We start from the raw sequence: 11,720 nt of genomic DNA, 5'->3' as shown, positions 1-11,720 counted from the left end.
CACTTGCATGTTCGTCACTAGCACGTCACCCTTTTTGATTATAGCGTTTAACCTTGACCCGATGGATCAGTCGTCCATGTCGATTTCGCGGAGAATGGTGTTTCATAGAGCATCGCTCGGACTCTCTTGCACCCGCTTCTGTCGTTAACGTCCTAGAACGTTTTTATTCAATGGAAGGGGCGGGACAATGAGAGCCATCGTTTTTCATAACGTTTTCCTGACGTCGAGTTTTTTCAGCATTTGCTGGGACAAAAACGTAGTCCTCAGGAATGCACCAGAAAGCAATTGCTGCATCGTGTGCGGGTGCTGCATTCTCTTGCAGGACAAAAAGAAAGTAAATGACACCATGGCGGCAACATTAAATATGCGTTTATGACCACATAGACTGACACAAACGAGCAGTAATGAGTTCGTGATGGCATAACGATCCCGGCACCACACCATGCTGACGGTCTGTGGACGTGCTCTGGTTTGTCGCCGAAGTGCCGTGTTCACAAATGCCAAGACACACATCAGGAGACCAGTAATCGGTAATGCCAACCTACATGAGCATCTGAGTATGACGAAATGGTGCTCGCGGCTGTGGAGGCTGTACATGGAAATTGCAAATTACATTACATCTGTGGTGTGAGTTGGCGTGCGCTGGGAGCTCGACGTATTTTTTGGCTGTCGTACGCCGTCTTAGTATGCCTTAAAGCATCCGTTTCGCAGCAGCACCTCTTCTCGCTGTGTGTAGAAGAGGTGTGTTTTCTGGTGGCTTCACCCATGTCTTCAATCCCGTTTCTCTTTCGACAAAATCCGTAAGGTGGCAGTTGCTACTGGCGTTGTCCTGGCTACTGCGATAGTCACCGCAACTTTAGTGAGATACAATTGGGGCATGCCATTGACACTATACGGACGGTCTGCCGATTCGCTCTAGCCACATTCTGCTGCGCTACGAGCATCTCTATGTGAGGCAAATAGCTTCGTATACAGTGGACTCAAAGTCAGGCTCGTCTGATAGGATTATGGTGCAGTCGTGTCCACCTTGTTCTCTCTTGCGGAGCAAGAAAAGATCCGTTGATGCCTCGAAAACATCAGTATCGGTTGGACGTGGCCGGCGGTGAGTTGACCAGTTTATGTTCTCCTGTTCTTCCGGTTCGTCAGGTGCAGAAGCATGTAAGTCGCTTTTTCGGAGGTGCCTGCCACAAGCAGCAATAGTGCTTTCAAGGGCGCACGTTCACATCGTCATGTTTGTTGCTGTCCATTCATCTATCAGGCGGAGGTGAGTTTGGCAGCATCCGTGGCGTGACGGGTGGTTCGGTTCGTCACTGGCGTGTGCTGGTTCACAGGGTATCCGGGGGAACGCCGTCGAGTTGCCGCGTAGGCATGGGTGGAACAGGACGGGCAGCACTGGAAAACACCGGCACCCCCAGCTTGTGGTGCGCGCTGTGTGTCGGCGATCAACCGGCCCCCGCTAGGTTCTGGCGGCGGTGCTAGGCCTCTGGTGTCTTGTGGGGTGTCGCTGCTGTTTGGGTTTGTGGCGATGACTGGAGGAGAGTGTGCAGTACGGTATGGGCAGGGTGCCGGCCATTCATTGGTTGCCGTGAGTGACAGGGGAAAGGGATATTGATTCATGGAAGAGCACTGCTTGTCCCCGTGTAGGTATCAGGTGGCGTAGTGTATCGATTTCGTACCCGCTTGCCGAGCGAAATACAAGCTAACGATGCGAAAGGATCAGGCATTGGGTTCGTCGAGGAAGCAGCCAGAGTTGTTAGGGTTGACTTTAACGTTGTGTGGTCTCCTGAACTTACGGTTCGTCAGAGGCTGAGGGAGGTACGTCGTTCCCGCTGGGAGCGCGGCAGTCACAGGAGACATGTGTTGGTATATCGAGAGGTGCACGGCCACGCCGTCAGGTTTGCTTTTGTTCTTTCTTGCAGCACGGGGAGTTATCTGCGGGATCGTCTGTAGCATGATTTCTGCTGGAGGCGGCTGGCAGTGTTGGTGTTGTCTTGCACGTTTTGTACTCGCCTGTACTTCTGGTTCGTCAGATGCTGACGCAGGTTCTGTGTTTCCGTGGGGAGCGCGGCTGACACAGGAAATCTGTGTTCGTTTATTGAGAGATCCTCATTCATACCGTCATGTTTGTTGCTGTCCATTCATCTATCAGGCGGGGGTGAGTTTGGCAGCATCCGTGGCGTGAGGGGTGGTTCGGTTCGTCACTGGCGTGTGCTGGTTCACAGGGTATCCGGGGGAACGCCGTCGAGTTGCCGCGTAGGCATGGGTGGAACAGGACGGGCAGCACTGGAAAACACCGGCACCCCCAGCTTGTGGTGCGCGCTGTGTGTCGGCGATCAACCGCCCCCCGCTAGGCTCTGGCGGCGGTGCTAGGCCTCTGGTGTCTTGTGGGGTGTCGCTGCTGTTTGGGTTTGTGGCGATGACTGGAGGAGAGTGTGCAGTACGATATGGACAGGGTGCCGGCCATTCATTGGTTGCCGTGAGTGACAGGGGAAAGGGATATTGATTTGTATTTGGGTCAGGGAGAAGAATGCTCATGCGGTAGGTTTCTGGTGCTGTAGTACCAATTGTGTACCCGCGCGCCGAGCTCTGAAGTGTCCATTGATGCCGAGAAATCACGTATCGGAATCGCCTACTAAGCAGCGTGAGCTGATGCAGTTGTCTTAATCGATTTGTGCTAGCCTGTACATTCTGGTCCTCAGACTCTGGGGGAGAAATATTTTTTCTTGGGGAAGGCTCCAGTCACACGAAACCGATATTCGATAAGTGAGATACGCACATTCACATCTTCAAGTGTGTCGCTGTCCACTCTTGCAGAGAATGAATGTTAGTGTGGGATAGCCGGTAGCGGGGCTGCGATTTGGTTCGGGTCTTCGCTGACTTCTTTTTCTGCGTCATAAGGCAACCAGGATCTCTTTACCTGGATGACTCGTATGCAGGCGTCGAAAAACAAATCAGGCAGCATTGGAAAACCTCGAATGACAGGCGGAAGGGCGATTGATTCGTCTACGGCGTAGCAAACGGCAAGCTTGCTTGGTAGGCTTTTTTCTCTCGTCTGCTCCACTGTGGACTGGCTCGCCAAAGCAAGGGGCGGGTCAATGCTGCTCAAAGTGCATTAGAGGCTTCTTCGTGGAGCCAGCGGGCTTTGTGGTGTTGGACGTGTCACCGTCGTGATCGTTTCTGTTTTTCTGCATGTCAGCCTCTCTTGAGAGTACGTCTGTCCCACGGAGAGCGCTTCAGTCACAGGTAACCACTGTGTTTTTTGAGAGATGTTAACTCACATAGTTCGTGGCGGTGCTGTCATGAAGCAACCTGCACTGAGTCCGGTATCATAAATGGCACGGATGTGGCGTGGTTCCTCGGTGCTGTCCTTTGTTTTGGAAGGTGCGCAGAGGGGTTTCGACAGCGTGGGTAGGATGCAGACGTCAAACAGGATTGGCAACAGTGGAGAACCTCGGCGAACTTGAATGGTGTTTTGTGCATCTGGAAGCGAGCCGCTAGTCTTTTGCGACGTTCCTGGGTCCCTGTAGTCTTATCAGGTGCCGCTCGAGGTTTCTTCAGGTGTGATTGCTAAGACGTTGGCTGGGATCGCGGGCGCATTCGGATATTGGCTAGGTCCCTGGCATCCGTGGGCCTCCGAGAATGACAGGGTGAAGAGAGCTTGATTCGTATACGGGCCAGTGAAACGCAAGCTTGCGTGGTAGGTTGCCGATGGTGTAGTATTCATTTTGTAGCCGCCTGCGGAGCAATAAATAGTTCAGCTGTGTCGTGGGGGTAGGTTCCTCTCACCGGCTGAATTATGTGGGTTATGCGGTGTTCGACGTGTCGCTGTTGTGCTCGCTTCTGTTTCGTTGTTTGTCAGGCTTTGTGGAGCGTAAGTCTCCGCTAAGGAGAGCGCCGAAGTCACAACAAGACACAGCGTGGTTCTTGAGAGGTGCTCACTCCCATCGTTCATTTTGTGGCTGCAAATTTATGCAACACCTTCAAATGAGTCTGTGTATCGCCAGTAGAAGCGTCGCGCCTGCGGGTCTCTATACACTCCTGGTGTCCTATGGGACACCCTGGGGAAGTATGCGGGTTTCGGTATGCCGCAGGCAAGCACGTGGCATTCGGTTCCGCATGAGTCTTTTTCAGTGGACATTTGCCCAGTAACTGAGTGACTCGAGGTCGCTGTTGGGCGTTTGTTTGACTTGCATTACTCTATAGAAGAGTCGACTTGCCTTTTGCGTGTTTTGCTGTGGGCTGTGGAGTTGCACGAGTCTGTCCTCTACGTGTTGAAAAGGTAACGCCAGCGTGCACAAAAACGCCATCTCATTCTGGCAGGAGCTGTCGTAGTTGCCCTCTCCTCTCTGTGTCTGTTCTTCGTCCGTTGCCACCCGTGATACGCCGGGCGCATCAGGTGGAAGGGCTGGTGCCGGGCACGCATACAGAAATCCATACCGGGTTGAGAAAGAAGCAACATGCTTATGCTAGGAGATAATGTATAGGAAGGAGGATGCGTATATTCAGGAGGTCGAGTAGTCCAAAAGGATTTGTCAGGGCTGGTCCATCCCGGCGTCCCTCGTTCCATGTTGTGGTTCGTGATTTCTTTGGTTTGTACTTGTTCTCAGATTTTTTCATCGGTACGTTGTCTTCTGCCAGCCGCCTTGGGCATTGAAGACGCATTGCTAGCTGCTGCCCCATCAGAGACAGCGCGCTGGCTGGTTACCCACTGATGCTCTCTGCATTGTGGATCTCCCCCTGGTTTTTTCCCAGGCCCTAGTGCGTGAATGGGTTACATTCGGGGCAAATGTACTGGCTGTCTAGTGTGGAGCAGTTGTCGTCAGCCTGCAACTTCTGAAAGGGTGATTTTCCCTTTGTGAGGCGCCCGACTTTAGGTCACTGCCAAAGGTACAGTTGTCAAGCCGAAGAGCTTGCGGAGGAGATACTCTATATGGCTTCTGTCCTTGGGGGAATGGAGTCGGTGTGCCTGTTTGTGATTCATCAGTATGCGAATTCGATTTGTTTGTCTGTGCGACGCTTTCTTTCAGGCGGATGTGTCCGGTGAAGTGAGTGTTAGAGAGGACACAAAACGCGTACAGCTAGCGGCGCAGACCCCTTTGTTTGCCAGAAACACGGAATTGGGTGTTCCGCTGTTCTCTCGTCTCCCAAGGGCGAAGACAGATCCGCTATTGCGGTCATCCGTTTTTCGACGGCAACTAGGCAGTTCCATTTTCGTTGGCGGGGTCCGAAGCAAGCTTTGCTCAAGAGTTGGTTCCAGGTCGCGATGTTCTTTTCGGAAAATTGCCGGACTGTTTGCCTCCAGTCTGCCTCAAGTTTCACCACATCCTCGTGATGTGTGCTGAGTCGGTTTTTGTTCGAATAGCCCCGACGCTGGGGTTGAGCCTCGTTTCCTTTACTTACGTCACATGTGGGTGTTGGAGAGAAAACACACCGCGATTATTTCTCAGGGCAGGACTAACAGAAAGGAGCGAGCATCAGCGAATGGGATGCACGATCAGGTAATGCGGCGCCTCTGTCGGGTGGCAGGGGGAGTGCAAAAACACGTTTTGTTCGAGTTTCCTCTGATTGATGAGAGCGACACTGGAGAATCGAGCGAACATGTGTGCGGACGCGTGATGTGTGTGAGAGAGGTACGTAGACATATGCGATCAAGTGGGAGGCTCTCTGCACCACAGAGTGTTCTAACGTCTCTCTCGGCTTCCGTATGATGTTGTTTCTTGGCGGCGCGCATAGAGATCAAGTGGATGAAACAGGGTTGCTGTGGAACTCACCCATTCCTTGAGCCATGCAGACATTTCTCACATGCTGCGGAGTTTCGTTTTTCCTGCACCTTGCCCACAGGACAGCGAACTCGTAAGTTGTAGATCTGTGGGGTGCTGTATTGGCCAGCCGACGAGCATGACGGTTTGCGGAAGAGAACCATGTGGAGGAAGGGCACACAGTGCATCGATTCTCGGGTCCCTGCCTCCTCATTTGAGAGTGGTCCGCTTGGAAAATAGGGTGAACTGATGGGTTTGTTCGCTTGCACGAAGCTGTCTATCTTTCTGGTCGTATGCACATGTAGATCTGTTCTGCGTTGCATTACCTTTTGTGGGCTGCGGGCGTCCTCGTGTCCTTCAATATGTGGCGAGGGCGAATGGACAGATTTTTCGCTGGTCCAGTGGTCGCCGTCGTCGTGATTCATGATGCGAGATATCACACCTGCAAAGAGCTCGCTTACATCGTAGCTTATGGTTGTCCGCGGGATTATTTCCGTGGGAGCAAACGTTATGTGTATGCCGCAACTGGTGCCGCTTCCGAGCATGCCAGAAAACCATCACATCCCCTTTCCTTTAGTTGTTTTTGTATTCCGAAGAGCTTGTATAAGGTCGTAAGTAAAGCAGCTGTTTGCGAATGGGTGGCCTGCCGCACAAATGAGATTTGCCGGCGGAGAAATGAACTCCGCCTTTCTTGGGGAAGGGAAACTCGAGAGAAACGTGGCCTTCATATATATATATATATATGCATATTGATATCGATATAGCTGTACATATCGTGGGTGCGTATTGATGTCCATGTTTTATGGTCGTGCAGTTGAGTTAACAACACTGGATGCGTCAGTGTGAATGCGTGGTACAATCGAAAAATTGCCACATGCATATGCTTTGTCAGTGTCGGTCGTAGTAGCTATCGGACCGCTGAACGCTTTTTTGTGAAAACACGCAGAACGCATATTCGTGGGCGTACAACCATGGACTTCGGATTTCCTCCACCTGAAACGGACTGCGCATCGCGCGAGAAGACACAACGATGGACGGAGCATTGCCATTTCATGCTCGTGGTGTGCTTGTTTGTGGAGACTGGAGTTTGCTCCCGCGGGGGAAGAGTAGGCAGCCGTGCATGTATACCAGTGCATGCTCATGCACACGACTAGGCCAAAACCGGTAGAGATGTGAAACTCTCTCCTCGCAGAACATGGAGTACGGCGCCGGGTTGTCGATGGAGCTGTTGTTTGAAATTGTACGGTTGTGAAGGACGCCTGAACAGCATGGGGGACATCTCCAATCCTCTGTTTTTGTTTATCGTCAGGTTCTCGGAGCGGTGAGTTTGCTTGGCTTTGTTGGACCGACGTAGTATTTTTTGTCGGATGCAGGGTCCAACCTTGTGCGCCTACATAATAAGAGCCGCTGCAAGCTTTCGTCCGGTCGTAGTGGCGAACTGGTTGAGTCGTCGTTTTTGGTCGGCTGGGGCAGAACTTGGTTTTTGGAAGTTCATTGCACAAGATGATAGGAAACCTTAGTTCGTAGACATACACGAAACGCACCGGTTTATACGGAACACAAGCTCAGAAGCTGGAGGGGAATGGTGGGCACCTGGCCAGGAGGTTGGTCGAGCAACGACACAAACTCTGGGGCAAGTGTGTAGAGAGGTCTTCGAATTAACTAGATACAAATCGTTTGCAGTGGCTGTGCACGGAGACCTTGTCGTGAACGCTTTTTCTCCCCGCGTGTTCCATGCAGCTACCATATCATCTAATACAACCACTCTAACAGCAAGCCGATACACATATCCTTGTTCGTGGTTTTGGGTCTCTGTGGCCTGTGAGCACGAACAGGCTCTGGCGCTCGGGGATATTAAATGAGGCCTCGTCGTGACCGACTCTTTTCGTGCCCATCTGTCAACGGAATGAGGCGCTTGTTCACGATGAGCCACAATTAAGAGCATGGCCTCACACGTATGAGGGGTTTGGCGACAGTGAAGTTGCCCCTGCTTCTCATTTGTGCATTGTTTTTCCCAGTCTGTAAGTGGAATAACAGTTGCCCTGCCGACACGGGAGTCACACGCATCCATATGAATTAAGGCCACTGATCTAAGCCTTCCTTGACAAGGGAAGAGCACGCCAGGCAAAAACAGTTGCAGCCGACGGCTCTCCATCATGGTGTAGCGGCTCTTGTGTCTTCCAAGTTAATGATGGCACACTGCTTTGGCTTCTCCGTTAGGACGAGTTGGTCACGGTGGCGATATGTGCTTATGTGTGTGTTGTCTGGATTCAAGCAGACTGAAAACATAAATGTGAAATCACTCTGATGAACCCCGACTGACCCTTGTGTCGGGGCAGCTCTCACAGCGTCTTGCGTACACCGACGATTTCTAGCATGAGTACGAAAACAGAGTTTGTGAACAGTGCAGTGATTAGCTGCAGAGGGAATATCCATCGATCAGACAAGAACATCAGGCGAGTGGGCGGCTTCTTAATGGGAAGCTCATGGATTCGGGGTACCCTCAACGATTACAAAGGCGGTGAGTGTCCTTTGCTGAGGTCCCGTTCCTGGGCATAGCTCCGACAAGAGATTCTATCGTCTGGGGTGTACCGACGTCAGGTGACCTGTGTTGCGCAGCGGACACACGCAAGGCGAGGGAGATCTTGTCTTGTCCGTTTCTCCTGCGTGGCTCCTTCTGGGGATGTGTCGCCTTTTTGGGCCACAAAAGCGAATGGAACCTGGAGGGAGATGTCTACACGCTAATTCTGTGGTTTGCGTCATCACATACATTGATTACAAAGCATGGAGTTGGAGGTCGAAGAGAATGCTATCACGCGCCTCACCAGTTGAATGCTCAAGCTGTCCATCGAATTTAACCTAGTTCGTCGTGCCAACTGCCTGTTACGACTGACCAATTACGAGATATAGCGTGTGCCTCTGCAAATGGTTTTCAGTTAACACTTATGGAAGGGAACACGAGACGGATGCGAAGGACCTCCATCAGGGCGGCACTGCTGCTACGTCCACGATACGGGTGATTCTTTGATGCAGTGGTACCGACCTTCTTCGCAGTTGAAATTGCTCATCGTGATGAGCGGCCGGCATTGCAAGTGTGTGTCCTAGCTGCTGGAAGCGAGAACTGCTTTCGGCCCGAAAGCAGTCCACCCAGCAGAAATCTTTCGAACGGCTGGGGCGAGGAGACTTCCATGAAGCCTGTATAGCTAGACAACTCATCTGCATGTACGTGGTCTGTATTTGTGTAGCAATGTATGTATATGTACGATTGCAGATAGATTTCTGGTGCGGGACAAAGACTCAATGTGCCAAGAGTACCGTTGCACACCACGGCGTCAAGCCTCAAGGGGGGAGGCTGGATGTTGTTGATGCCGTAGATAAACGGCAGCGATTTGGGGATATGGGGGGCTACTCTGAACTCAGAAAACAGGCAAACAAGCTCGGCGCAGAGCCGGTGTAGGGTTTAGAGTGGCCGCACGTGACGAATGTGCTGCTGCAATTCCAAAATAATAAAATGCTTTCCCAGACGCTGGAATTGTGTGTTTTATCTTGGCTTGTGAACTGCAGGCGGCTTTGGTAAGCAATTTGGCTATTGTGCTCAGGATGAGCTTGCATCACACTGATCAGTTGCTTCTAGAGAGGTCAGGTGAAAACAGTCCCTACACCAGTGTAATGCCGCGTAGTGCCTCCCGCACAGGTCACTAGACGTTTACCCTTCGTCTAGATTTGGCGAACTCGTGTCAGGCGAGGAGCCGCTCTGATGGAGACTCATGCCTTAGAACTGAGCCGATACCTGGATCACCGTATGTCAGGTGTAGGCATTCGTGCTTGGCAGGTTAGCGGCAGCCTGTAGAGTATGCAGACTTGTCGAGAAGGCTGTAGATGGACCGGAAGCGCAGACAGTTTCTCTCTCAACAGGCTCGTCTTAGCGTCGGACCCCACGCGACGTAGGTTGCCAAGAGGACAAGACGATGTGTGTGTGCCGTGCGCTGTGTGTGCCACTTGAGGTTTACATGGAACAAACTGCTGACACTGGGGTTGATAGCTAGTACTTAATCCATGAACTTTCCTGAGTATAACATACGAGAGAGCGGTCAGGCTTCGTCCGAAGGATGGGTCCTGTGTCTCCAGCCGTAAGGAGCAGGTGGTGGCTTCGCATCAGTAGGATTTCCGTTTGATTGTGCGATTGCTTTTACCTTGCCCTCTGTACCATAAGCTAGCGAGGTTGTTCTCCACACGGCACCGAAGAGCGCGGAACGCCAACGTCAACATGAACCAATCGCAACGCGAAATGCCTCGGGACCTTCAACATGCCCCCGATGCCGCTCCCCGGCCCGCCCCTACAGTGGCTCCTGAGCCTGGTTCTGTTGAGGCTTCCCAGGCCATTGCGTCTGTCAGCCTCCTGCCGGCGCCTCGTGACGATGAGGAGCAGGAAGCTGCAAGAGCAGCAAAAGCTGTTTGTGAAGACCTGCTTCTTCCTGAGGGTCAGAGCATTAAGGAACTCCTCCAGATGGTTCCCCTTCAAATCCCGGATGACTCGAAAACTCAGACAAATCTCCAAAGATTGGCCCGGCGTCTGAGACCGCAGCGGCCGCCTCGGGAAGGGAATTTGCCGGTCCTCCTTACACCGAACATGAACGAAGCAATGGCGAGTGTCATGGATGAGCATCTCGTAAACGTTAGCTATGTCAGTGCTTACTCGCAAAACCATTTTGAGAAAGTTGTCGAAACGGGTCCCCTACGCCGCTTCGCTGAAGCATGCGAGAACGGAGCGGAGACCGCGGAAGAACAAGCGGCACATGAGTTTTGGAGTAAAATTGTGAAACTTTATACCATCCGTTCTATCGCAAGGAGCGAGCACCACCAGTTCGCCGAGGTTGTGGGCACAAAATGGTTGGACGAAAATAAGGCGCTTTATGAAAGTTTTTACACACGTGTCTCAGTCAACACGATGGAACTCCAGCGGTTATTCTTCTTGAACTACATTGAGACGGCAAAGCGTATTGGGTGGGAATGCCTTGATACGCAGGGCAAGCCTATGCCCGCAGACGTGCCGGAGGCCTACTTGAATCATTTGGAAAAACATATCAAGGTGAGACGAGCAATTCTGAAGGCGACCTTGTGGAGGCTTGCGGGAAGACAGAACGAACTAACTCTCGATGAGAAGCAGACAGCGGATCGCATCATATCAGACCAAGACCTAACGCAAACCCCTGGCGGGACGCCACTTTCCCCATTCGAAGCCAGGATGTTTACCGCCGGCTGGACTCCTCGCAAGGGCTAAATCTAGTAGCTCCACACTCATATCTTGGACCTCGTTCGCTTGTTCAGTATCACAGCGGGGCTTCAGTTTTTTATGCTTAAGGGTATCAGGCGTCTTCAGTCAAACCGTTGTCGCACGGGCTCTTTCGCTGAAGAATCACCGCTGTTTGTCAGTGTACGCTACTGCCACCACTGGACCGCTGCAGAATTAATCGAACCTATCGGGAAGTGATGACCTCTGTAACGCGAAAGGTAAATTTCCGGCTTGCCTCCAAAATGCGGGAGATGAAGGTTGTTCAAAGTATCTTGAGCTGTGGTTTACCAGGGGTACTCGTCGCCCCATTCCTCGGAGGGTCAATGTGTCTAGTACAAGGCGCAAGTGGTTCAGCCACGGGTCAGTGTTCTGTGGTAATTGGGTATATTTTGTGACTTTTTTGTGGTGCACAAACCATGTGTTATTGCTTGCGCATAGCGACTGTGAGGTTGCAGTGTAGCATCTGGGACCCAAGCACTGTACAGAGCACTGTGCATGCTTTTATGTGCGTGTTCTGACGGGTGCAATATGTACGAGTTGAAACAACATCATGTATCGATTTTGAAGAGATCACAGGAAATGTATCGTCTTGTTCAATCCAACAATAGACGTCGAGTTCTCTACTCGTTCTTTCACAACCCTCTTTGCCTGTGTTCATCCTCAAAGAG

The 11,720-nt window shown here is 51.8% G+C and overlaps 2 protein-coding genes across 2 annotated transcripts in view; both read left to right on the top strand.

The window, feature by feature from the left end:
- Nucleotides 1-2,838, top strand: part of TGME49_314560 (hypothetical protein) — a gene marked incomplete at both ends in the record, with an annotated part of 4,988 nt that extends 2,150 nt beyond the window's left edge. Inside the window, 5 exons of the mRNA XM_018782827.1 lie at nucleotides 323-334; nucleotides 806-859; nucleotides 1,332-1,362; nucleotides 1,845-2,155; nucleotides 2,815-2,838. Coding sequence (XP_018635366.1) covers nucleotides 323-334; nucleotides 806-859; nucleotides 1,332-1,362; nucleotides 1,845-2,155; nucleotides 2,815-2,838 — 432 coding nt within the window. The remainder of the gene's footprint in view (nucleotides 1-322; nucleotides 335-805; nucleotides 860-1,331; nucleotides 1,363-1,844; nucleotides 2,156-2,814) is intronic.
- A 2,188-nt stretch (nucleotides 2,839-5,026) lies between these two features.
- Nucleotides 5,027-11,572, top strand: TGME49_314550 (hypothetical protein). Its single transcript, XM_018782826.1, has 7 exons — nucleotides 5,027-5,045; nucleotides 5,842-5,853; nucleotides 6,356-6,370; nucleotides 7,069-7,080; nucleotides 7,778-7,780; nucleotides 9,324-9,332; nucleotides 9,973-11,572. The coding sequence occupies exon 7, from the start codon at nucleotides 10,027-10,029 to the stop codon at nucleotides 11,038-11,040; it is 1,014 nt and encodes a 337-aa protein (XP_018635367.1). The 5' UTR covers nucleotides 5,027-5,045; nucleotides 5,842-5,853; nucleotides 6,356-6,370; nucleotides 7,069-7,080; nucleotides 7,778-7,780; nucleotides 9,324-9,332; nucleotides 9,973-10,026; the 3' UTR covers nucleotides 11,041-11,572.
- Nucleotides 11,573-11,720: the final 148 nt, after the last annotated feature.

The sequence above is a fragment of the Toxoplasma gondii genome, chromosome XI (assembly GCF_000006565.2).
Source record: "Toxoplasma gondii ME49 chromosome XI, whole genome shotgun sequence".
NCBI lineage: Eukaryota > Apicomplexa > Conoidasida > Eucoccidiorida > Sarcocystidae > Toxoplasma > Toxoplasma gondii.
The sequence above is the reverse complement of the archived record's forward strand: the minus strand, read 5'-3'. Positions and strand labels throughout refer to the sequence as shown.

Excerpts from the sequence above, each read along its gene's own strand:
- TGME49_314550 (XM_018782826.1), top strand. The coding sequence starts at position 10,027 with ATGAACCAATCGCAACGCGAAATGCCTCGGGACCTTCAACATGCCCCC.